Source organism: Talpa europaea (assembly GCF_964194135.1).
Source record: "Talpa europaea genome assembly, chromosome: 2".
NCBI classification, from domain to species: Eukaryota; Metazoa; Chordata; class Mammalia; order Eulipotyphla; family Talpidae; genus Talpa; species Talpa europaea.
In genome coordinates, this window is record NC_140068.1 from 104,384,092 (window position 1) to 104,410,620 (window position 26,529).

The window sequence follows — 26,529 nt, forward strand, 5'->3', positions numbered from 1 at the left end:
TCTGTGAGACTAAGGTGCAAAAGTAGAAGCAGATGGACCAGCTAGCAGGTTACTGCAGCTGTCAAGCAAACGGTAGATGGTAGCTTGGCCTATGATGATAAAAGGGATAAGTTAACAAGAAAATATTGGTATATATGATTGAATAGGGTGGCATGGCACGAGCTGTTAGGTTTCTGGCTTGTCAAGCTGGTTGAATGGTAAGGCCATGAGCTGCAATAAAGAACACAGAGTTGGGGTACTGCAAAGATGATAACGAGTTAAGTTTCACACATGCTGAAGCTGGGGTGTCGTTTGGAAATTAATGTTGTGGGTTTGGATGAAGGTACCTAGGTGGGTGACCAGGGCAGTGGGTCTCAATTGTGCCTGCCTGTTGCAGCAGGAACTGGGGAGCTTTAAAAAAGTACTGAATGAAATTCAGTTCCTTGGTCACTCTAGTCACATGTCAAGTCTTCAAGAGCCTCGTGTCTCTCCAGGCTATCATATCAACAGCGCAAGTATAGAATCTATTTAAATGGAGGATGTCATCAACAGTGTCCAGTGATTCTGAGTGATCAAGTAAGGCAAAGGGAAATATCTCTTAATTTTTGTGTCATTGAGATCACTGGGAGACCTTAGGGAGGGTTGTTGGTGGGTTGAATGGAAGTGGGGAAGCTAAATGGGAGTGAACTAAGACATGCCTGGGATATGGGGAAATGGACACAGCAAATACAGCTAAATCTTTTCTTTTAGATTTTTTTTTTATTTATGCGTACAAGAACTGGCATGTAGGCCAGAGGTGCAGGGGGGTAGAGGAGTCACCAGAGACAGAGTGGGGAGAAGAACAGGCAGATCTACTAAAATACTCTGCTGAGGGGAGCAGCGGGCGAGACAGGAGAGGTCTGCTGCGCCATGTGGGTAGCTCCCTGGCTGGTGATTGGACTCGTGCTGCAGTGGCTGCGGACAGTCAAAGGTTGTGTCTTAACCCCTTGTGCCACCAGGGACACCCTTATTTATTTATTTATTTATTTGTTTGTTTGTTTGTTTGTTTAAGAATGGAGGTAAGGGGGCCTCCCTGGTGGCGCAGCGGTTGAGCGCTGGGTTGCGAAGCTGCCCGCAGCCTCAGCGGCACCGGTTCGATCCCCGGCTGCTCCCCGGCCACCGGAGGAGGGTCCCACATGGTGCGCAGACCTCTCCTGCCACCCGCTGCTCCCCTCAGCAGTGTACTTCGGTCCTTCTGCCTGCTCTGTTCTCCGCTCTGGCTCTGGTGAATTCTCTCACCCTCCCGTGCTTCTGACTGTACCCAGTGCATGTATAAACAAAACAAACAAACAAACAAATAAATAAATAAACATGCCTCTATAAAAAAAAAATTAAAAAAAAAAAAAAAAAAAGAATGGAGGTAAGGGCCAGAGGTGTGTGTGGGTGAGAAGATTCACCAGAGACAGAGTGGAGAGCAGAACAGGCAGACTGACTGAAATACACTGCTGAGGGGAGCAGCGGGTGAGGCAGGAGAGGTCTGCTGTGCCATGTGGGTAGCTCACTGGCCAGGGATTGAACTCGTGCTGCAGTGGCTGTGGACAGCTTCATAGGTTGCATCTTAACCCCTTGCACCACCTGGGAGGCCCTCTATTCTACTATTAATGGACAATTGAATTGTTTCCAGTTTTGGATAATGTAAATAAATCTCACACACGTCTTTGGAGGACATATACAGTCATTTCTGTTGGATATTTACCAAGAAACGAAATTGCCATATTGCAGACTATATGCTTTAGTAGACGCTGCCACAGTTTTCCAAAATGATTTCACTAACTTATACTCCTGCTTGCAATAGATGAGAGTTTTAGTCTTTTCACATTCTTGCCAGTATGGAGCAAAGACAGCCCCTGTTACTTCAGCCATTTTGGTGGATAGTTGATGGTATCTCATTGTGATGTTAATTTGCATTTTCTTAATCACTAGTGATGTTACACATCTTTCCATTTGTTTATTGGATCTTTGGACAAAGTAAAAGACTTTGTTTTATTCTGGAATATCTGTTTCTGGAATATCAGATTCTGGAATATCTGTTTAAGTCTTTTTCCAATTTAAAAAAAAATGGGTTGTCTGCATTGTGTCTATTGTTTTGTTTTGAAGGATTTCTTTATTTTAGATTTTAATCCTCTCCTCTTTCTCCTCCTCTCTTGATCTCCCCCTCCCCTATATATACATATACATATATATCACATATCTCCTCTGTATGTCAGATATGTATATATACACACATGTATATGTGTATATATGTGTGTACACACACACATATAGCTTGCCTTCTTATTCTCTTACAATATCTTTTAATGACCAGAAGTTACCAACTTTAATGAAGTCCAATGTAGACCAATATGTCAATCTCTTTTTATGGTTAAGTTTTAAAGATTTTTTTAAAAATGTATTTATGTATACAAGAACTGGGGTGTAGGCCAAAGGTATGTGGGTGAGAGGCTTCACTCTGAGAGACAGAGTAGGGCACAGAACAGGCAGATCTACTGAAATACACTGCTGAGGGGAGCAGTGGGCAAGACGGGAGAGGTCTGCTGCACCATGTGGGTAGCTCCCTGCCTAGGGATCGAACTCATGCTGTAGTGGCTGGCAATAGCTTGATAGCACTGAGATTTTAACCCCTGAGCCACCAAGGAGGCCCTTTATGGTTTTTTTTTTTAATATTGTTTAATACCATTTGCCATTTTATTTTTTAATATTTTTTAATATTTATTTATTTATGCATACAAGAGCTGGGATACAGGCCAGAGATGTGGGGGTGAGAGGATTCACCAGAGACAGAGCAGGGAACAGAACAGGCAGATTGACTGAAATACACTGCTGAGGGGAGCAGCAGGAGAGACAGGAGAGGTCTGCTGTGCCATGTGTGTTGCTCCTGGGCAGGCTGGGGATTGAACTCGTGCTGCAGAGGCTGCTGATTGCTTCATAGTGCAGTGCTTAACCCCTTGTGCCACCAGGGAGGCCCTATGGTTAAGTTTCATGTGAAATATTTTATGGCTAAATTTTCCATGGCTAAGTTTTAAGAAATCTTCCCTTACTCCAAGGGCTTAAAGATTTTCTCCTATAAGATATTGTTCTGAAAGGTATTACTTTATTTTTCAGTTAGATCCATTAGATTCATTTCAAATAAATTTCAATATGTGGACAAGTAGCTTTTCCTTGTAAAGCTACAATTTATTCAGCACCATTAATCAAAAAGCCTATCCATTTGCAGTAGCAACCTGGTCATTAATCAGGTGACTGCACACGTGTGGTCTATTTCTGGGCACTCTTCTGTTCTACCTGTCATCCTTGCACCTTTGTAAGTTTTTTTTTTTTTTTAAGATTTATTTATTTAGGCATACAAGAACTGGGGTATGGGCCAGAGGTGTGGGGGGGTGAGAGGATTCACCAGAGACAGAGTGGGGAGCAGAACAGGCAGATTGACTGAAATACACTGCTGAGGGGAGCAGTGGGTGAGACAGGAGAGGTCTGCTGTGCCATGTGTGTTGGTCCCGGGAAGGCTGGGGATTGAACTCGTGCTGTAGAGGCTGCTGATTGCTTCATAATGCATGACTAGTGCTGATTGCTTCATAGTGCTGAGACTTAACCCCTTGCGCCACCAGGGAAGCCCATGTTTATGATAAGTTTTGATATTTTGAAATGTAAGTTCTGAGAAAGAGGAGTTGCTGTTCAAATGGGAGCTGTTTGAGCTCATATAGAAAGTAATGGGAAGGATATAGTTGAGAATGGGGGGGGGAGAGCGAGAGCGAGAGAAAGGGAGAGAGAGAGAGAGAGAGAGAGAGAGAGAGAGAGAGAGAGAGAGAGAGAGAATCTATACCACAAGTTTTCTGAGAAGACAATAGGAGCTGGGGCCCAGGTGCTAGCAGAAGGATTGGCCTGAGAGGTTCATCTATCAGTCCATTCGACATAAATGTGGTGGATCGGCCCCATGAGCCAGGCGCAGGCAGACAGAAAAATAACAAATAGATAATTTGGGCACCAGTAAATGCTGCAAAGGACATGGCAAGATATTATGATAGAGTAATAATGGAAGAGCGCACTGAGCATAAAGCAAGGCCTATGGGCATCCTTGGCACGTGAATTAAGATTTGAAAAAGCGGGAGCCCACCTTCCACAGGTGAGTGAAGTGCATGCTTGACAAAGGGAATATTCACTGCAAAGGCCCTTGGGCTCATGGAAGCTTACAGTGACTGTGGAACAGACAGGATGGGTTTGGTTAGAGTAGGAAGAAAGGGAGATCAGGGTAAATAACCACATGACATCAGAAAGTGAGGCAGAGACCAAATCTGCCCAAGCAGGACATCCCTTTAGGTTGGGCTGAATGAGGATTTTTACACACATGTGAGTTGGGTAGCTTGGTTGTGGTTGGTAGGTTGGTCCTACCAACCACAACCTGTTGGGGAAGGTGGAGGTGGTGGGTCTATTTTATTTCCTTCTCTCTGAAGCTGCTCTCACATGTACCCTCTCTCCCTGCAGCCTCCTGAAGAATGCCCGCCCAGGGTTCACTAACCTCCAACCTGGCCCTCCTGGTGTTGCTGGGCACAGTCAGAGCAGGCCCCTTCTCTCCACGGTCCAATGTGACTCGCCCAGGCCCTCGGCCCCCTCCCCAGCCAGGGGGCCGCACAACAGAGCCAGGAGAGGGAAGACCCTCTTCTCAGCTTTACGAGCACACCGTGGAAGGAGGGGAGAAGCAAGTGGTGTTTACCCACCGCATTAACCTGCCCTCTTCAGCTGGCTGTGGCTGTCCCCCGGGCACTGAGCCCCCTGTCCCTGCGTCAGAGGTGCATGCCCTGAGGGTCCGGCTAGAGATCCTGGAGGAGCTGGTGAAAGGGCTCAAGGAGCAGTGCAATGGGGGATGTTGTCCTGCTGCGGCCCAGGCTGGCACAGGTGAGCAGGTGGTCGCAGGAGGGGTATGGGAAAAGAAGGTGGAACAGCTGGGTGGGCATCTCTAATCCTTAAAACCTGGGTGTGGATTAGAAAAAGACAGCCCTTCCTCACCCTAAAGGGCGGTGAGTGCAGCGCAGGGCACAACTTTGAGAGGAGCCCCCTGGCCAGTGGCCACCGCACTCCCCACCCCAAGCCTATGCTAGAATCCTGGCAGGTCACATATGTTGACAAGGAGTATCTGGAAGCTAAGATGGCCTTGTGAAAGGAAGTTGGCCCTGCTGAAGGGGCTGACTCAGAGAGTGCTGCAGGGCTCAGTCTCCCCTCCAGAGAAGCTCAGGCTGGGCTCTCCCTCTTACTCCAGGCCAGACAGACGTGCGCAGCCTCTGCAGTCTCCATGGCAAGTTTGACCTCAGCCGCTGCGCCTGCTCCTGCGAGCCAGGATGGGGTGGACCCACCTGCTCTGAGCCGATGGATGCCGAGGCGCCGCCGTCCACCCCACCCTCCGGGTCCTGCCCGGATGATTGCAACGATCAGGGTCGTTGCGTCGACGGTCGCTGCGTGTGCTTCCCTGGCTACGCCGGCCCCAGTTGTGGCTGGCCCTCCTGCCCCGGGGACTGCAACGGCCGCGGGCGCTGCGTGCAGGGCGTGTGCGTGTGCCGGGCGGGCTTCTCAGGTGACGACTGCAGCGTGCGCTCCTGCCCTCGGGGCTGCAGGCAGAGGGGTCGCTGCGAGGACGGGCGCTGCGTGTGCAACCCCGGCTACACGGGCGAGGACTGTGGGGTGAAGAGCTGTCCTCGCGGTTGCAACCAAAGGGGGCGCTGCGAGAATGGGCGCTGCGTGTGCAACCCCGGCTACACAGGCGAGGACTGTGGGGTGAGGAGCTGCCCCCGGGGCTGCAGCCAGAAGGGGCGCTGCGAGGACGGGCGCTGCGTGTGCGACCCCGGCTACACTGGCGAGGACTGCGGCTCGCGGAGCTGCCGCTGGGACTGTGGCGAGGGTGGGCGCTGCGTGGACGGCCGCTGCGTGTGTTGGCCCGGGTATGCCGGCGAGGACTGCAGCACGCGCACCTGCCCGCGAGACTGCAGCCAGCGCGGGCGCTGCGAGGACGGCGAGTGCATCTGCGATGCGGGCTACAGCGGTGAGGACTGCAGCGTGCGCAGCTGCCCGGGCGACTGCAACCAGCGCGGGCGCTGCGAGGACGGCCGCTGCGTGTGCTGGCCGGGCTACAGCGGGCCCGACTGCGGCGCGCGCGCCTGTCCCCGCGACTGCCTGGGCCGCGGGCGCTGCGAGAACGGCGTGTGCGTGTGCAACGCGGGCTACAGCGGCGAGGACTGCAGCGCGCGCACCTGCCCCGGGGACTGCAGCGGCCGCGGGCGGTGCGAGAGCGGCCGCTGCGTGTGCTGGCCCGGGTACACGGGCCGGGACTGCGGCACGCGCGCCTGCCCCGGGGACTGCCGGCGGCGCGGGCGCTGCGTGGACGGGCGCTGCGTGTGCAACCCGGGCTTCACGGGCGAGGACTGCGGCAGCCGTCGGTGCCCCGGGGACTGCCGCGGCCACGGCCGCTGCGAGGATGGGGTGTGCGCGTGCGACGCGGGGTACACGGGCGAAGACTGCGGCCTGCGCAGCTGTCCTCGCGGTTGCCTGGGCCGCGGGCAGTGCCTGGACGGGCGCTGCGTGTGCGACGAGGGCTATGAGGGCGAAGACTGCGGCGCGAGGCGCTGCCCGCGGGACTGCCACCAGCGCGGCGTGTGCCAGGACGGCGTGTGCGCCTGCTGGGAGGGCTATGCCGGAGAGGACTGCGGGCTCCGGACTTGCCCTTCCAACTGCCACGGGCGTGGCCGCTGCGAGGACGGGCGCTGCGTTTGTGACTTAGGCTACACCGGCCCGGCCTGTGCCACCCGCACCTGCCCGTCGGACTGCCGGGGCCGCGGGCGCTGCGTGCAGGGAGTGTGCGTGTGCTACGTGGGCTACAGCGGCGAGGACTGTGGGCAGGAAGAACAGCCCGCCAGCGCCTGCCCCGGGGGCTGTGGGCCACGGGAGCTGTGCCGAGCTGGCCAGTGTGTATGTGTGGAGGGCTTCCGAGGCCCCGATTGTGCCATCCAGACCTGCCCAGGGGACTGCCATGGCCGCGGAGAGTGTCGTGAAGGCCGCTGCGTTTGCAAAGAAGGCTACGCAGGGGAGGACTGCAGGGAAGGTGAGTGGCAGCCTTTCCCAATATGCTGGTCGGGGACTGTGTTCTGGGAACCGAGTCGTGGGAAGGCCTAAGGCCTAGGAAACCAGGGACCTGCAGGAAGAGCAGGGAGAGATCTCTGTAGGGGCAGGGGTAGTCAGAGGAACCAGAGAGACAGTGTCTGCCAGGAGCAGAACTGCCCCCCACACCCCCCCACTCCCCACCCCACACATACCCCACTTTCAGACCTCTGATGAGCAGGCTCTGAGGAGCTGAGGGGCACCCTTCAACTGCTTTTCGAGGTTCTGTTTCTGGAGATGAGGAAAGGTGAAGGGGACACAGGGCCTGTTCAGGCCTCTACCAACTTTGCCCCACTTCCAGAAAGGTGTGGAAACTCCATGGATCTCTCAGTGTGGCCCTGAGCAGGGTGTCTGTGATGGGGGTGCAATAGGGGTGAAAGGCGACCGTGGGCTAACCAGCTTCTCTCCTGGGCAGAGATCCCAGCCATTGAAGGCATGAGGATGCACCTCCTGGAGGAGACGACTGTTCGGACAGAGTGGACCCGGGCTCCTGGACCCGTGGATGCCTATGAAATTCAGTTCATCCCCACGGTGAGAGCCAAGCTCAGGAGGGGATGAGTGGACAGGGTGAGGGGTGGTGGGGGTAGAGAAGGGGTGTCTCTCATGCTGGGAAGTTCCAGGAAACCAGTGGTTGAGTCCAGATGGCTGACTTCCTGAAGCTCCTATGAGGGCCTTCTCATCCTGCCCCACACGGGGCACAGAGGACCTTTGTAGCAGCTCCTGAAATAATTATTTCACTTGCTGGAACACCTCTGGTGTCAGTGAGCACAGTGCTTCCTGAGGCTGTCCAGCCCATCGCTGGTCATCACTGTCAGTTCTTCTTGTTGTTGCTGAATCCAACAACAACAATCGGCCCTATTTTAACATCATCCATTGGCCCTAGCTGGGCCTTCATCAGCAGAGATTGCTTCCCTTCCACCCTACACCTCAGGCTTTCGATTATTTAGAGATCATCAAGTCATCGTGTCACCCTTCATTCTCTCCAGGCAAAACCCATTGGTTTCTTCACCCCTTTCTCCAAAGACTTCATTCCTGAATCCTTCACACCCTGGGGTCCCTCCTCTAGTGCCTTCTGTTTTTTGGCATGTGCCTCCAAAAACATGGGGCCATAGAGGAACTCAGTTGTTTTGTGGCTAATACACTGGCACTTTTCTCAGACTTGATGCATTTTTTTAAAAAAAGATTTTATTTAGTTATTTTTGCATGGAAGAACTGGGATACAGTCCAGAGGTTCAGGGGAGGGAGAGTGAGAGGATTCACCAGAGACAGAATGGGGAGCAGAACAGGTGGATCTACTGAAATACACTGCTGAGGAGAGCAATAGGCCAGACAGGAGAGGTCTGCTGCGCCATATATGGGTTTGCTCTCTGGCCAAAGTGAACGCAGGCCATAGTGGTGATAGTGCTGAGACTTAACCCTTAGGCCACCGGGAGGCCCCATACTTGACATATATTAACTTATGGTCACACAAACTATTAGCTGTTTTGGCCACAATTATTTTTTAATGACTATTATAATAGTCATATAGGATGAGTGTGGAAACTTTAGACACGATAAACAAGGAAAAAGAAAGAAAGAAGGGGGAAAAAAGAAGGGAAAAAATGACATTCAACTGTATAAGCTTTCTTAGCCTAAATATAAGCCTTTGCATTTGGCTCTGTGCAATGTTATCTTTTTTGGTTTGGGCCAAGCTGTCTAGGCTGTTGCAATAATCCTGAGTCTGTGAACTGGATCTCTCACTTCTATGTTGTCAGTGCATTGCAAAATATTATATCTTTGTCTCTTTCCAACTCGCTCTTAAAATATTTGGGGGGTGCCCTAAGGACAAAGCCTTGTGGCCTGTTGTTGGAGACCTTCCTTTATGCAGTTTGAACTTTTATGATGTGTCTGGCCTCCCAGCTCCAAGTCATCTGACATTTCTACTGTTCAAGTCATGTTTTCCCACACTGTCCCACAAATGTCATGAATGGATAACCATGTCATCCTCTTCTCTGCCTAGCAGGACTCTGGAAAAATAAATTCCTAAGGCCTACACCCTAGGAAGAATCTAGGACAGAAGGGACAGCTCAGAGGAGCTGGCTGTCATCTCCCCACCCCCACTGGCCCCATCATTCTAAGTCTTATCACACCCCAGGCAGACCCCAGGATTGTCTGTCTCCTCATTCTCTGGAAGAAGCAGAGGCAGAAATCCCTGCTTTGCTGCACAACCTAGATAGCTCCGGTTTTTTCATCTGTTTAAAGAAGACTTTTTTTTTTTTTTTGCTATAAAAATAATTTAATCACAAGACAAGAATTTGGCAGCCAGAGAAAAGAAAAACAAATAATTCTTGGCTGCTTCACACTAAAACCAGCACTGTTAACATTTTAAAGTGTCTCCCACTCTCCTCTTGTGTATGTTATTTACATGGTTCTAATCTTGAGAGGGTGGGACTTTGAAAAGAAACTTTTCTAAGAAACTTCAGGGTAAGAAGAATGAAAACAAACACTTGAGATGGAAGGAGCGTGCAGAGCGGCATCGCCTCCTGCTCTCAGTAAATACAGACCCATCCTCGGGTGTTCTCAAGAGATGCAGTTTCCCAGCTGAGGCCCGTCGCTTCCTCCCTCGCTGTGTGGGTCGGCAGCAGAGTGGCCTGTGCCAGGTTGGCCATGCTCTCTGCTCATCTGCACGGACCTCTCTCACATTCTGGGTTCTCTCTGAGCCCGGATGTGGAAAAAGCTCCTGTAAAATTGGTCCCCAGATACCTCTCCTGGACTCTGAGTCAGCCTATGCTACTGGCCCTCCGGCCATGCTTCCCGTGGCTGGCCCCTGGAGTTGTGCCTGTGACCTTGGCCCGCATTCTCTGTCCTTTTCTGTTGGCACGGGGTACATTCAGTAGCTGGCTGTCCTCTGGCCACAGTCTCTTCCTAGAAGCTTGTCTCTACCTTACCCCTCTGCTTTTCCAGAAGCATTTCTCTCTCAAAGCCCAACTCTGCTATTCCTGGCCAAGGGACACACCTAGTTGTTGGAACAATTTTCAGAACACAGAAGAGGAACATTCCCCTCTCCCTGCATACGTGGCAATATCATTCTGATTCAGTAGTTCTCAAAGTGTATTTCCTGGACTTGTATCATCAGCATCACCTGCGAGCTTATTAGACATACAGTTTTCAGATCTACTGAATCGGAAGTTCTAGGGGTGGAAGCCAGCCACCTGTGTTGTCACAGGCCTTCTTGGTGATCCTGATGCACCCTCCAAACTCCACTAACTTGGGGAATGTAGCTCTGTTGTATGATGCTGGCTCCCTTCCCAATGTGAGAGAAAGCAGGAGCAACCTGAGGAAGCTGAACCCCTGAACTGGAAAGACGTTCAGGTATTTCTTGTGGTTTTTCTATAGCTTGGAAACTGGAGCTGTGTTACTTTTTCTGTTGAGAAGCAAGATCTTCCAGATTAGAAAAGTTTGTGTTTGGGTCTGCTCTGAAAAGAAGCATGAGAGTAGGGTAAGATCCAAGCAGCCAAGGTGGAGTCCCCTAACTGGGGTCCCGAGGTTGATACAAGAATGGGTTAGAAACTCCCCAGGGATGATCCATGGAGTGACCAAGCTTTAACCAAGGGGCAGGACCAGCTCTCAGCTTGTGGTCAGAGAGGTTGCCTGAGGCCAGTCAGATGGTGCTGGGTTTGATGGTGGGGCTTTCAGGGACTGTTCCTAAATGGATCTTGGGGAGACCAAGAGATGTCTAAAAGGTAGGTGTGGGTGATCTGAAGGAAAGAGAACTCTGGGGGTGGATTTATCTCACTGAAAGGACCAGATGTCATTAGGGAATAGCCAAGGAGTGTGTGCGTGTGTGCGCGCGCGTGCGCGCGCGCGCGTGTGTGTGTGTGTGTGTGTGTGTGTTGGGGGACTAAAAGGGAGAAAGTTCTGGGAAGGATGAGGACCTCACAGGTCTTGAAATGAGGTCAACCCAAGGCTGCCCAGGCTGGGGTGTCCTAGGGCAGGGTGAGGAGGAGAGGGACAGGAGTTCTGTGTGCCCGGGAAAACTTGTCAGCCAAGAAAACTCTGACAAAGCTTTTATTCATCCTCAATTCAGAAATCTCTACGTGGCCTCTCATCTGGTTTTATACTTTAGTATTTACTATGTTGATTTCCCCACCATCCCCTCAGTTTAGGAGAGTACCTTTTGAAATTTCCAGTCCTACTTGGCTGCATGGAGGTGCGCCCATCACGGCCAACATAGCTAACCAGAACAGAGCGTCCTCTCGGCTGTCCTTGCTGGGCAGCCCCATGACAAGCAGGGCTGACGCACAGGAGACCCGCCTGGAGCAGGGCTGGCAGGTTTCCTGTGGGGGTCACCACAAACAACCCTAATACCTTAGATTTGGGTAGAGAGCTACTGAGACCTGGCTACTCATTTAGCTACTACAGCTGAGTTCCAGAGGACAGGGCAGAATCAGACCAGCATGATGCCAGGCACAAGACTGGGAGACATATTTGTGGAGCTTTGAGCAGATGGACCTTGTTTTCGAGGGACCTACAACCCTGCACACAAGGCAAGAAAAGTGTCTATAGGAAAGCGTTGTGACGCCAGACCACACAGCCAGTGGCCGGCCTCTGCTGGGGAGGTTTCGGCGGCAGATGCTTTAAGAAGTGACTCGAAGGGGCATCCGTATCTATTTCATCTGTTGCGACAGGAAAGAGCTTGGGAGGATCTCCTTGTGCCCATGCCATCTGGGTTGCCAAGGGAAAGCCAGAGGCAGAGTGCTGGGGTGTGTCAGCTGGAATTCTGGCAGACTGCTGATGAACAAGCTAAAGGAAAAGGCGGTGCCCATGAAGGGGGGCTCTGAGGGCTGGCCCCTGGGCTTATATCCTTGCCACTTTCTTGTTGTTGTTGATCTTGGCCAAGGTACTAATCCTTTTGTACCTTGGTTTCCTTATAAGGTTCTTGGGATTAAGGTACAGCTGAGCAGTACCTAGCGTGGAGTAAGTGCTCTAGATGTGTTTACTGCTACCACGCATGCTCCTCAGCTGTAACTGCCCCTGCTTAGAACTGGAGAAAGAAGAGATACAGGGGGTTGAGTAGTGGGTGAGAGATCACCAGCAACCCCCGATCTACCTGTGCCTCTCTTACAGACAGAGGGAGTGAGCCCCCCGTTCACAACACGGGTGCCCAGCTCAGCCTCGGCCTACGATCAGAGAGGACTGGCTCCCGGTCAGGAGTACCAGGTCACCGTCCGTGCCCTCCGAGGGACTAGCTGGGGCCCTCCTGTTTCCAAGACCATCACCACCAGTGAGAACAGGGAGCAGTGGGCATGGTCCTGGGTGGAGATCTGGGTTCAAGAGGAGCACTAGGCATCTGCCCTCCAGGAGGGCAGAAGGGAGGTGCTGGTAGGGGCAACGCACGTGGAAGGAAAGCTGGTGACCGGGGAACCAGACTCCCACCTGACCCCTCCTCTCTCTGACCTGGCTAGTGATTGATGGCCCCCAGGACCTCCGCGTGGTGGCTGTCACACCAACCACGCTGGAGCTCAGCTGGCTGCGTCCCCAAGCCGAGGTAGACAGATTCGTGGTGTCCTACGTGAGTGCTGGCAACCAGAGGGTGCGGCTGGAAGTGCCCCCTGAGGACGACGGGACACTGCTGACTGACCTGATGCCAGGCGTGGAATATGTGGTGACCGTCACTGCGGAACGGGGCCCGGCAGTAAGCTACCCGAGTTCCATCAGGGCCAACACAGGTATGGCCGGCAAGAAGTGAGGGAGGGGCCTGGATGTTGAGTGCAGGAGCCCCTCCTGTGGGAGCCCATGTCTAGGGCTCACAGGTGCCCCTGGGTGCCCTTGGCAGGGTGTGTGGCAGTTCCAAAGCACCTGCCGGGGTGGGGGGCTCGCTCTGTATGGAGAGCATAGGGAGACAGCCCTCAGGGGCCCTGCGGCAAGGCTACCGCTGGCCTATGGGAGGAGCTGCCCCCAGAGGAGATGCGGCCTGACTCCCTCACAGGGGCGAGGCTGGAGGCGGCACCCTATACTCAGTGGGGTCAGAGCTTGTAGCATTGAGTCAGGCAGAACGGAGATCAGCACTCCCTGCTGACTTTAGGATTGGGGTTTTGCAGAGTGATTTTCCACTAACCCTCAAGGTCTTTTAGCAGATGCCTGGATCTTTCTTTTCTTTTCCTGTGACAGAGGGACGCCCACCGCTCTAGCTCACATTCCCTCCTCCCACACCTCTTTGTCTCCTTCAGACACAGGGCCCCACCTGCTGGCTTCTCTTCTTTCTAGGGCACCAACGCTTGCGGGCTTGGAGGGGTGAGGGGCTGCTGGGGCGCTGACTCCTTTCTCTCTGCTCTCTTTACAGGTGGGGCTGGGGCGCCGGGAAGAGGCCCCAGGTCTGGTGGGAGGCGTGGAGGGGAGGAGCGAGGTGTGTGTGGTGGGGGGAGGTTGCCACTGATCTGCTCTCCTGGCTTTTTCACCTACGGCAGCACCAGCCCACTACAGTTACCCGGAGGTGCGCCCCCCAGCCCGGGGCTCCCAGCCCGGGCCCCTCCGGCCCCCTCGGCCCGCCCGGCCCTCGCGGCCGCTAGAGGAAGGGGAGGAGGAATCTCCGCGGAGACCTAGCCTGCCCCAGCCCCCGCGGCGGCCGTGGGGCAATCTGACGGCCGAGCTGGGTCGCTTCCGCGGCACGGTGCAGGACCTGGAGCGCCACCTGCGGGCCCACGGCTACCCACTGCGGCCCAACCAGACGTACGCCTCAGTGGCCCACCACATCCACGAATACTTGCAGCGGCGGTGGGCGGGTGGCGCCCCCGGTGGCGCCCCCGCAGGCTCCCCGGCACCCCCGCCCCGCCGCCCCCACCCCACCGCCAGCGCCGAGTCGGGCACCTGGAAACGGGACTCCAACCAGGGCATCTACGCCCCCTCTTCCCAAGGCCTCGACCCGGTGGCTGCGCCCCGCCACCCCAAGCCCGAGGTGCTGGGCAGTTCCGCCGACGGCGCGCTGCTCGTGTCCCTCGACGGGCTCCGCGGGCACTTCGAGCGCGTGGTGCTGCGCTGGCGGCCCCAGCCACCCGCAGAGGGCCCTGGCGGGGAGCTGACGGTGCCGGGCACCAGGCGCATCGTCAGTCTACCTGACCTCAGGCCTGGCACCACCTACCACGTGGAAGTCCACGGGGTGCGGGCAGGGCAGACCTCCAAGTCCTACGCCTTCATCACCACCACAGGTAGCGTGGACTGGGGCACCCGGATCCCCCATCCCCTGTCCAGCCTCCGCTGCCGCTGGAGTCTGCGTCCAGAGTTCTTCCCACTGCCTGGCTGCTCTGACCCCACCCCATAACCCCCTTCTGTCTTCAAGCCCTACCTGGTGGAGCCTCCAGGAGCCCCCACAACAAAGCAGGTGTCCTGTGTCCCTAGAAGTCACCTCCACTCCCAGAGTCCTGGCAGTTACCCAAAGCCAAGGAGACCTGGCCTTTGGCATTCCCGGATGTCCACTTGGGTTCCCAGGACTCTCCTACCAGGATTGCTGTTTCAGGCAACGGAGGGGGCATTTGAGGGGACGGGAGTGCTTACCGAAGGCAGTTTGGGTGGGGGAGCGGTGTGACCAGCGGTTCCCATTCTGACTCACCATGGTGAGTGTGGCTGAAGCCTGTGGTCAGTGGTTACTGTTTTCCACAATTTGGCCTTAACCTCAAAGGGACACATCAGACCTGCTTGGGGGTGGCCTTGAAGCCGTCAGGCAGCATGTGTGTGTGAGGTGACGCCACTGCTTCTCCAGCTACCTTTGCAGACCTCCTGGCTCCCTTCAAGCTGATCTCTCCTACAGGATCGGTGATCGGGCTCAGGGAAGGGACACTGTGGCTTCCCAGGGGAGGGTGTGGACCTCTTCTTTCCCATAGGGCCCAGATGCCACTGAGCTGGACATCCGCTCCCCTTCCCTCTCCTCTCACCACCCACTCGCCTCTGTATCTCCGTCCCTAACACCACCGTCTTTCTTCCAGGCTTCTCACTGCAGCACTAATGGAAACCACGACCACCACCCACTGGGGAGGGGAGTTTTTGGGGAGGGCTGTGGAAGTCTGGGGGTGCTGGAGGGTCACAGGAGCCTTGTGGGGGAGGGGTAGCATGCTTTATTTGTTTTATTCCCTGTCTGCTCAGGGCTGTGGTAGACAGGGGTGTTGGGAACACTGGGCAGATCTTTGAGAGGATGGGGTGGCCTCAGCAGTGGACTCAGGAGCAGAGAGAGGGGGCCTTTGAGGCTAGAACCTGGGAGTTGGGTTTCCCTTCTGCCTCTCATACTTCCCTCTTCTGTTTTTCTCGCCCTGCCCCTTCCCAGGGTCCTCCCCCTTGGGCATCTTGGGGGCCACTGATGAACCTCCTCCCTCAGGCCCTTCAACGACTCAAGGGGCCCAGGCCCCCGGTGTGCAGCAGCGCCCCCAGGAACTGGGAGAGTTGAGGGTGCTGGGCACAGACAAGACAGGGCGCCTCCACGTGGTCTGGACTGCCCAGCCTGACACCTTTGCCCACTTCCAGCTGAGCCTGCGGGTGCCTGAGAGGCCGGGGGTACATGAGGAGCTACTACCAGGGGATGTCCGCCAGGCTCTGGTGCCCTCACCCCCTCCTGGAGCTTCCTATGAGCTGACACTTCGTGGGGTTCCCCCCAAGGGCAAGCCCTCTGCACCCCTCGTCTACCAAGGCATAATGGGTACATCCTGGATTTTGCTTGGACCAATGTCTTGAGGTTGGGGAAGGAGCTGGCAGTCAGGAATTCAAAAGTGGGGTAGAGGCTCAAGGGCAGGGCTGGTGTTTGGGTCAGGTGTTTCTCTCCAGAAGACAAGGAGAGGAAAGGAACTGAGGGTTCAGAGGAAAGTGAGACGGGGGTCTTAGAGCAGTGACAGAGGTGGAGAAGAGGAGGGGACTACTCCCACAAAGAAGAGAGAGGGGAAAAGTCAGGAGGGGACAGGGGTTCAAGGGGAGAGACTGTCAGCCCCTGGCTCTGTACCCTTCCTTGCCCTGTGTCCTGCCTGGTCACTCCTCACCCCACCCTGTCCCATAGATCTCTCAGGGCATGAGTGGGGAGACCTCTGGCCCTAAGGATACCCCAGCCCCCACCTTCCCATCCATTCCCCACAGCCCTCTCCATTCCTTCACTGGGTAGGCCAGGATGTGGGCTGCCCCCCACCCCGGGAATCTGGCTGGCAGTGAACAGCTCCCCACGAGCCAGTTTCTGCTGGGAGTAGGGGTTCCTTGGCATTGGGGTGCCCCAGCCATCTGGATGTAAGAGGTGGTAAGGTTTGCAGAACTAGTGAAGGACAGGACCTGGGTGTCTGGATCTCACATTCCCCCCTGATTCCTCTACATGGGTCCGAGGTAGCTGGCTCTTCCTACAACTCCAGCTCATTTAGCACTTGGAGAAAGGATAGCAAGAGAGAGGAAGTTCTGAGGGACTGAGAAGGTTTTGATGGGTCTAAAGCAGCAGGGAGAGGTTCAAAACTCTCAGGAAGTACCACTGGGCACAGGAATGATCTTGGTGTAGAGAGGGCTGGGGACTTTGTGAGGGATTAGGGGACTGTCACATGAGAAGGGCCAAAGTTCTCCATTACAGAAACTGGGGGGGAGGAGAGGAGTTAATGCCTCTCCACCCAGCAAGGCTGGTCACAGAGCTGGGGGTGGTGGTGAAATGGAGGCTTTCATGAAGGGAGCAGTCCGGGATGGCACAGAGGAGAAAGAGACAGGGATGAGAGAGTGGTTGAGTTCACCTGCTTTGCTTTGCCCTCCACCACCCCACACCAGACAAGGATGGAGAGAAGCCTGAGAAGCCCCTGATCCCACCACGCCTGGGTGACCTGACCGTGACCGATGCATCCTCCGACTCCCTGCTCCTACACTGGACAGTCCCTGAAGGCGAATTTGACTCTTTCATAATCCAGTACAAGGACAGGAATGGGGCCCAGGTGGTGCCTGTGGAGGGACCCAGGCGCTCTGCCCTCATCCCCAACCTGGAGATCGGCCGCAAGTACAAATTTATCCTGTATGGGCTCACAGGCAAGAAGAAACACGGCCCCCGGGTGGCTGAAGCCAAGATTGGTGAGTGAGAGCCATCACACACCCCTGCCCTCTGCACAGTCTTTTTTTTTTTTTTTTAAGATTTTTATTTATTTATTTATTTATACAAGCACTGGGTACAGTCAGAAGCGTGGGAGGGTGAGAGAATTCACCAGAGCCAGAGCGGGGAACAGAACAGGCAGACTGACGAAATACACTGCTGAGGGGAGCAGCGGGCGGCAGGAGAGGTCTGCGCGCCATGTGGGACCCTCCTCCGGTGGTTGGGGAGCAGCCGGGGATCGAACCAGCGCTGCAGAGGCTGCGGGCAGCCTATCAACCCAGCGCTCAACCGCTGCGCCACCGGGGAGGCCCCCTCTGCACAGTCTTAAGGGAGGTCTTCCCAGTGCTATGGGAAATCCAGGAAGACTTCCTGGAGGCAGTGGTGCCTGAGAGGAATCCTGAAGGGCAAGAGTGGAGGTTCAGACAGAGAGGCTGAGGAGAGCACAGGTAGAGGGAGCCATGGCAAGTGAGGCGGGAGTGGTGTGGCCCTGTAAGAGAATCCATATCTGTTTTCTCTGGATGAAGAGCAGGGAGCCTGGGGAGCTGGGGAAACTGGTCTGGTATGTGACTAAGGAGCTTGGTTGGACCTCATCTTAAGAGGGGTTCTGAAAGATTTTAAGCTGAGAGTGATATGGTTAGTTTTCAAATAACACTGAGGCTGCCGTGGAAGATAACTGGAGAAGTGTGGTAAGAGCCAGAAAATAAGTATATGGCCTTCCTGGGACTGTGACAGCCCGGGTTTTAGGCAGTGAAGGGAAGCAAGGACACCAGGGCACACCCCCCCCCCCATTTCTGGATATGGCCGCTCACTTCCAGAGGCAAGGAACAGCAGAAGTGAGGAACAGTGCAGCGCGGCCATTGGATGAACATCGTTCGAACTTTTGCTAAGAGTAAGGAGTGTACAGGATGCCCTTGGTGTGCCATTGTGCTTCATCCTACAGCAGCCCCAGAGGCACACCTGTTTTAAAGATGTGGAGAATCAAGGCACTGAGAGGGAGGTCACCAAGCAGAAAGTGAGGGGGGCAGGTGGCGATGCTGCCCTCGTGGGCCTGGAGAGCACAGGGAAGGCCTGAGGACCAGGTGTGAGTCAGTGCCAAGAGACAGGACCTCTGGAACCCAGGAGAGGGCCAGTATCAGAGTATGAGTGGTCAGAGAGGAGCGAACTTGGGGAAAGGGGCAGAACCAGGGAGAATGGTGTCCTGGACATCAAAACCAAGGGCGCGGCTGGACATGTCAGATTCCATAAGAGTGATTCAGGCCTGCAGAGTGTCCACAGTACACCATGGACCTTGATGAGAGCTGCCTGGTGGAGGGTGGAGCTGGGCTGGGAGAGTAATGGAGGTGAGGATGTGGCTACAACCAGTGTTGACATCTCTCTCTGGAATCTGGGCTGAGGAGAAAGTGCAAAGAGGGGGGTGAAGCCTGGAGAGAGGTGGAGCCAAGCTGAGGACCTTGCTTATACCAGCTGACAGCTCAGGGGTGGGGAGTGAGGGTTGGTGGTGCAGGGTGGGAGAGTAGGAAAGGGGCCCAGCACAGGTGTTGGAGGCTCTCCCACATTAAAACAGTCATGGATCAGGCTTCCCTTTCTTGGAGGAGAAACCAGCTAGTAGTTGCCCAGGGGCAGTGGAGATGGCCCTAGAAGACTTTCCTGGCCATGCAGCTGCAGACGGGCCTTGCTGGATTCCCTTCTCTGAAGGGCCTCCGCAGGCTGTGGATAGACTCAGGGCCACATTAGTCCATACACTGCTTTTGTGCCATTTAGCAGAAGGCACCCCTTCCTCTGGCTGGGCATAGCCCTCATCGGGGCACACCACTAGGCAAGCAGAGTGTTGGCTGGATTTCAGCCCTTTAGCGCCGCCCAGTCATACACCTTTATGCAATGACTGTACGACCTCGCACAGGTGGATTTCCCTTTCTCGTATGATCTGTGTCCCTCCCTTCTCTCTACCCGCCTCTCCCTAGTGCCTCCGAGTGATCCCAGCTCAGTGACTTTGCCCCGCCTGGGAAAGCTGTGGGTGACAGACCCCACCCCAGACTCGCTACTCCTCTCCTGGACTGTTCCCGAAGGCCAGTTCGACTCCTTCCTAGTCCAATACAGGGATAAGGATGGACGGCCCCACGTAGTGCCCGTGGAAGGGCCTGAACGCTCAGTCATTGTCTCCCCGCTGGACCCCGACCACAAGTACAGATTCACTCTGTTCGGGATTGCCAACAAGAAGCGGCATGGCCCCCTCATAGCTGATGGCACCACTGGTGAGTGGCAGCCACCTAAGCTCCCATGCTACCCCACACCCAGCTCTCTGCACACTAACTCTCAGCCAGGAAGCAGCTGGGATCCCCCAGCGAGATGGCTGACTCTGCCCTGGCCCCTCTCCCGGGGGGTAGGGGCAGCCAACACTGCCCCCCCTCACTGCTAGCCCTTCCCATCCCATTCAGCTGCTCCCCAAGGCCCAGAAAGTGTGTCATACCTTGGCTGAGCCAGACTTCCCAGAAATTCACCATGCACACTAATCAAATAATGACACCCCTCTCCCAGGTGCAACAATCTTTCCAAACCCCAAACCCCAAACCCCAACTTGGGGCTGGAGCTCAGCCCTGGCTGGATCCTCTTCTTTACAGCTCCAGAGACCAGAGAACCCCTGCTGGGGGACCTGACCGTGACTGACGCCACCCCAGACTCCGTGCACCTGTCCTGGACGGTGGCTCGGGGCTCCTTCAACTCCTTCACAGTCCAGTACAAAGACGCGCAGGGGCAGCCGCAGGTAGTGCCCGTTGCAGGGGATGAGAACCAGCTCACTGTCTCGGGCCTGGAGCCTGACCGCAAGTATAAGATGAACCTCTACGGGCTTCACGGCAGGCAGCGTGTGGGACCTGTGTCTGTGGTGGCCACCACGGGTGAGTCAGGACCTCGGGGCCTCCTTTCCCCAGCCCCGGTCCCCTGAGCTGGACCTCGCCTGGTGCGCCCCCTCCTCCCTCCATCTTCTCTTTCTCAGCCCTGCTCCTGCCAAAGCTTTCCCATGCTTCCCTGCTTCTCAGGGCTTCTCCAGCCACCACCCCCTAACTGCTTTCTTGGCCATACTTCTCCCTTCCAAGAACAGGCCCCATTCCCATGCCTCGCACCTGGAATGGCTCCTCCACCCCAGGCTATCCCCTCCTACTCCCACTCCTGCGCGTGTCAGCTGCTGTGTGCTTTCCCCATGGTTTTTGCTGGACTTCTTCCCCGTCACGGTTTCCGAATTTCTGTCACGCTCCCCTCACCCTCCTGCGATTACTGCTCTGTTTAGAGCAGAGCTGCAGATCCTCCGGCCACCCCGGCCCTGCGCCCCCAGCCAGCTTGGAGCAGGGCAGAGGCTCACGTCCAGCGCCCGCCCAGAGTTCCTGGGAGCCCAGCCTCCCCCCGTCCAGTGCCATTGCTGTAGCTGTGCAGCATCATGCCCGGGAATCCGAGCTCTGCAGCCAGTGGCCTGGATTTTAGTCCCAACTGTGCAGCCTTATGGGACCTAGTGCAAGTTACCGAACCCCTCTGTACCTCAGCTTTCTCATCTGTCACATAGGCTGCAGATGACAATTGCTTCATGGATTTGTTAGAACTAATCAGTGAACACACAAACCTCACTTAGAATGGTGCCTGACACGTGTAATCGCTGTTTCAGCAGGAGCTGCTATTTCTCCCTGACTCACTCCTGTGTCCTTTTTTCCTCCTCACCTCCCTGCCTTCCCATTCATGCCTGGGTTATCATTCTTGCCTCAACCTTCTGTTCCTTCGTAGTCCATGGGCCGGGGAGTGGGTCTCAGAGGGGCTGACTTCCCTTGCACATAGTCCCCCCTCAGTGGCGGCTCTGCAGAAACCCAGTTCAGTGGGGGTGGGTAGGTGCCCTTAGGCTGTGATTCCAGACCCAGCCAGAGAAGACCTGGGGCCTCCCCCGCCTGCAACCCCCACCCACAGATCTTTCTCCCACTCTCATCTGAGGCATGGCCTTAGCTATTCATTCCTTAAGGTTAAAGGAGAGGGAGGAGCAGGCCTGCCTTGGAGGCCTTAGCCAGAGCACATTCCATCTTCTGCCCTGGTAAGTGGGGTGGAGTGAGGGAGGCAGCTGAAAAGACTGAGAAGAGCAGGAGCTGATAGGAACGAGCAGAGGTGGGAAGAGCCGCCCTGCCCCTCAGAGCGTAGCACTGTCAGTGAACTTGTAGAATTCCTTAGACTTTTCTCTTTCCATCTCAACTCCTTTCTCAGACATGAGGGGAGACTCCCCCTCTGTTGCACCCCACCACAAAACCCACCAGTGCAGTCCTGACAGCAATACATGGTGGGGTTAGTCCTCTCTCCATTAAAGAGTTTCTGAATGTCCAACACAAAGGCTAAACCCCCAAGCCTACAACTTGAGGAATATATTTACAGGATATGCTTTAGTGGCATGATTAATGTCACCAGTAAAGCAAGTGGCTGTTTAAGCCCATGCCTTATCTTCTCTCTCAGCTCCCCGGGAACCTGTGGACGAGATCCCCAGCCCCACAGAGACCTCGGAGGCCCCCAAGGAGCCCCGCCTGGGGGAGCTGGCCATCACAGATGCCACCCCCAACTCCCTGCAACTCTCCTGGACCGTCCCCGAGGGCCAGTTTGACCACTTCCTGATCCAGTACAAGAACGGGGACGGCCAGCCCAAGGTGGTGCGCGTGCCAGGCCACGAGGACACGGCCACCATCTCAGGCCTAGAGCCGGACCACAAGTACAAGATGAACCTGTACGGCTTCCACAATGGCAGGCGCGTGGGCCCCATCTCCACCATCGGGGTGACGGGTGAGTGGACAGAGGAAGCCCCAGGGTGGGGCCCAGCGGGAGGATCACCCTCTCTCTGTGGTGGCTGAGTGGATGGCTCGGGCCCCTCTGCTGTGGGCTGAGCCTCCTTCTGGTCCTCCTGGGCAGAGCAGGGCCTGGGTGAGCTGAGCTGGTGTCTGCACTGGGTCCCCACAGGGCCCCAGAGGCTCCAGGCCTGTCTGTGAGGTGTCAGCTGAGCAGGACCACTCAGCCCGAGGAAGGACTTCCATGCACTGCCGTCAGGGCCCACCATGGCCATGGCTACTCCATCCTTGTCCCGGGGCTCCAGACCCCTCCTGTGGTCCCTGCCTCACCCTCTCTGTGTCTCTCCTTCTTAGCTCCAGATGAAAAGGTCCCCACAGAAGCCATCACAGAGGCCCCGGAGCCCCCCGAGGAGCCCGTCCTGGGGGAGCTGACCGTGACAGACGCCTCCCCAGACTCGCTGACCCTGTCCTGGACCGTCCCCCAGGGCCACTTTGACTCCTTCACCGTCCAGTACAAGGGCAGGGACGGGCCGCAGGTGGTGCGTGTCGGGGGCGATGAGAGTGAGGTCACGGTGCGGGGCCTGGAGCCGGGGCGCAAGTACAAGATGAACCTGTATGGCCTGCATGAGGGCCGGCGAGTGGGCCCCGTGTCCACCGTCGGCACGACCGGTGAGTGAGCACAGGGGCATGGTTAGGTGTCCTCCCTCTGCTGGCCCCCCTCCTATCTGTGAGAATAGCTGTCCCTTGTTGCAGTGGAACCACAAGGCCCCACCTGCTTCTGGGCAACCTAGAATTCACTGGGAACCTGGTCCAACCAGCTATGACCTTAAACAAGTTTTAAATTTTCTGTTTCCTTGTCTGTCAAGCAGCGAGGTTAAATGAATTTAATAGTCTAAAGCACTAAGAACGAAGGCTGGCACGGAGTCAGCATGTGCCAGTGTCTGCCACTATGATTCTTATGACTGTCCTTGCTCTGGGGTCTGCTTCAGCCCCTTGGCATGGCCAGCTACTGGCCCAGATGGCCAGTGTCCCTGAGGTGTCCACTCGCCTCTCCATCTGTGCAGCTGGCCACTTTCTTTACCACGCATCCAGTGAGTGACTTCACAGCAGGGAACACCCCTTCCAACCCTATCAGGCCCAGGCATGGACCACCTCAGCCACACAGACCACCCAGATCCTCCTCCATGGAGCCTCTGGCTGGATCCCAAGTTACCCTGTGGCCTGCTGAACTTGGTCACAATGAGGGCATCTGTTTCCCCTTTTGCTCACGGAAACAAAGACATACCTTTTCCAAAAACAGTCTTTATTCTAAGAGAAAAGGTTAAAAACTTAAAAGCAGGGAAGTTTTCCAGAGTGTGGTTTCTGTGTTTTCACAAACTCACAGTGACTTGTTTGGTTTAATTTCTAGCACAATCCACTCCCAATTTTCTTTGCTTCAGGCAGCCCAGAGAGGACAGGGAAAGGAAGTCACCCTGAGTTACTGTGCTGGGGCCTGAGGTCCAGGATGGGGACAGTGCTGCTCCCAAGACATGCTGCATAGGTCCCCGCTAGGGTGACCCTTGGTCAGTCCATCCAGGGCTGTGTGAGGCCCTGGCCCTTGGATAAGGGGCAACTGTGTCAGGCACCCCCTGAGGTGGTGCAATGGAGGAAAATTGAGTTTTGGAATCTGATGAGTTGAGTTCCACTTCTGGCTTCCCCAGTTCTTAGCTGTGTGATCTTGGAAACATTGCCTTTCTTCCCAGAACCTCGGTTTCCTCATCGTCGAGATGGAGCAAGCAATATCCACCCTATCACAGGGTTAGAAGTGGTAGTGTAATGTATTCATGTATACAAGAGCTGGGGTACAGGCCAGAGATGCGGGTGGGGGGTGCTGTGTGAGAGGATCCACCAGAGACAGAGTGGGGAACAGAACAGGCAGACTGGCTGAAATACACTGCCAAGGGGAGCAGCGGGAGAAACAGGAGAGGTCTGCCTTGCCGTGTGGGTTGCTCCCTGGTTGGCTGGGGATTGAACTCATGCTGCAGAGGCTGTGGATTGCTTCATAGTGCAGTGCTTAACCCCTTGCGCCACCAGGGAGGCCCCCTCGATTCCTTTTGACTTTCTGTCCAAACCCACTGTGGAAAAATCACTGTATATCTGTGATGAGATACTGGGTATATTAAAACACAAATTGTCCAGGATAAAATAAGTGGCCCTTGAAGGAAAAAGAGAGAATGTCCACTGTCAGAGCAGCACAGTGGCGGGGGGCAGCTGGAATTTGCAGAGCTGGAGGCACTGCCGTGCCTTTGCCAGAAGAAATGCAGGCAGGCAGCGTGTCAGAGGCATTTCTAAGCTGGAAAACAATCGTCCGCATACTCATGGGCAGTTGTAACTCGTGCCTTTCTGGTTAAGCCAAACTTAACAAAGCTTGATGGCGAGGGACAGTTGCTCTCCCCTTAGAAAGAAGCACAGAGGGCAGAGGGCAGGAGGTTGATGCTATGGCACTAACAGCCCTGAGGCAGAGGGGTGGGGCGCAGCGCTGGTCTGGCAGGTGGACGAGATGCATGTGGCCTCTCCATGCCCATCCCCTGGCTCCATGCCGTCCTCCTCGCTCAGACCTGTCACCTGCCTATTTTTTTAAGCAAATTCTATCTGTCTGGGGCCTCATCTTGTCCCAGAGGAGCCAGAGAAACCACTCTTGGGAAGCCCACTCCCCCAGCCACCCCCTCTGCGAGGCACCTCTTGAGATCATCGTCCAGGCTGGGCCGCTGACGAAGCCAGCTCATTCTGGAGCAGTGGGACCTGCTGACCCCAAGCTCAGTTGTTCCAGCACAGACACGCTGACCAGCCCTAATTTGACAAAATTGTGTGGTGTGCCAGGCTGGGGACATAGCAGTGATCAGGCCAAGCTCCTGCCTGTGGGGCTCACATTCAGGCAGAGGGAGACAGGCACCAAATTGCAGAAAAATGTCAGTGAGGAGAGCCATGGAGAAAAGCAAAGCCCAGTAGGTGTGGGGGAAGCGGTGGTGAGGGGGGCAGGGAAAGCCCCTCACTGAGGGAAGATGTGGAGGAAAAGGACAAGTTGTGTGGGCCTTGGGGATGAGCATGTGGCCTGTGAGAGTGGAAGGGGTGGTGTGAGACATGTACACTTGGGGCCTTAGAGGCCACTGTGAGAACTTGACTTCTCTGAGTGGGCTGGAAACCATGTGGGAACAGGTGTTGACTGATGAGCTAACAGTGGGGGACAGTGAAAGGGGTGAGGGTAGAGTGGATTAGGAGGCCCTCATGTAGTCCTGTAAAAGTCAGTGGAGCTGGTGAGAAGGGGTCTGAAGTTGCTGCCCATAGTACTTCCTCACAGGCGGCTATGAGGGGGGGGGCCTCAGGGGTGACTCTCAGAATGAAGGTGTGGTTTTGCTCAGATGGGGTAGCTGTGGCGGAAGCAGATGTCGGGGCGGGGGGTGGGCCCTGAGCTCAGTTTGAACTTGAGTCTAAGGCGCTGATTTCGCACAAAGGGTAGATGTTGGACAAACACAAATCTGGGGTGCAAGGAGAGGTCTGGATGGGGAGAACTTGCTGTCACTGACATAGAGATAGAAGTTGAGACACTTGCCTGGGGCTCAGTGATGGCTGGCACCCCGCCCTTCAAGTATAGCCCTAGATGCAGGCAGGCATTCAGGGAAGGGAGTTGGTCCAACACACATTGCCAGTCAGTGTAGCTTTGATGAGAACTGCCTCGTGAGCATCACCAACTATATAATTACTACCCAGGGAAAGACAGGCTATTCCTAACAGCCTCCAACCATCTCTCTCAGCTCCACCAACAGAAGAAGAGACTCCTCCAGCCACCGAGCCCCCTCTGGAGCCTCGCCTGGGAGAGCTGACAATGACAGATGTGACCCCCAACTCTGTGGGCCTCGCTTGGACGGTCCCTGAGGGCCACTTTGACTCCTTTGTGGTCCAGTACAAGGACAGGGCTGGGCAGCCCCAGGTGGTGCCTGTGGCCGCGGACCAGCGCGAGGTCACTGTTCCCAGCTTGGAGCCTTCACGAAAATACAAGATGAACTTGTTCGGGCTCCGTGACGGGCAGCGTGTGGGCCCCCTCTCCCTGGTTGTCATGACGGGTGAGTGAGCTGTCCCCATCCCTGGTTATTCAAGAATTCTCTCACCCCAAAATCCCTCTCTCAGGCCCTTTCCATGGTCACAGGCATCTTAGTCTGTTCCCTAGCCCTTGGCTTCTCCCAGGCTGGAACCTTCCCTGCCCGCCAGTCTCCATTCCCACTCCCTGTCCCCCAAGCCTGAATGTCTTCCTACCAGCTGACTAAAACCAGCTGCGGGCTGTCTCTATCCCTCTCTGGATGCCTGCAGCTGTTTCCTCCCCTTCTCTTTACAACCCTGCTGTGACTTGAACACAGCTGCCACCTCCCCTCTGCTGCCCTTTTTTATTGGGGTTAAAGCACCCACATCCCTTCTCAGAGGCCTGAGCCCACTAGCCTGAGCAACAGGCTTTCCCTTCTGACCGTTCATTCTTCC

General features: G+C 55.4%; 1 protein-coding gene across 1 annotated transcript in view; it reads left to right on the top strand.

Annotated features, from left to right (window-relative positions):
- The first annotated feature begins 4,434 nt into the window (after positions 1-4,434).
- The window catches only part of TNXB (tenascin XB), a 49,360-nt gene continuing 27,265 nt past the window's right edge, over positions 4,435-26,529 (top strand). The window contains exons 1-12 of the mRNA XM_084229089.1: positions 4,435-4,908; positions 5,270-7,102; positions 7,574-7,689; positions 12,265-12,421; positions 12,603-12,866; positions 13,605-14,342; positions 15,452-15,820; positions 16,909-17,202; positions 19,183-19,473; positions 19,840-20,115; positions 21,698-22,018; positions 22,375-22,689. Coding sequence (XP_084085215.1) covers positions 4,509-4,908; positions 5,270-7,102; positions 7,574-7,689; positions 12,265-12,421; positions 12,603-12,866; positions 13,605-14,342; positions 15,452-15,820; positions 16,909-17,202; positions 19,183-19,473; positions 19,840-20,115; positions 21,698-22,018; positions 22,375-22,689 — 5,374 coding nt within the window. The 5' untranslated portion in view covers positions 4,435-4,508. The remainder of the gene's footprint in view (positions 4,909-5,269; positions 7,103-7,573; positions 7,690-12,264; positions 12,422-12,602; positions 12,867-13,604; positions 14,343-15,451; positions 15,821-16,908; positions 17,203-19,182; positions 19,474-19,839; positions 20,116-21,697; positions 22,019-22,374; positions 22,690-26,529) is intronic.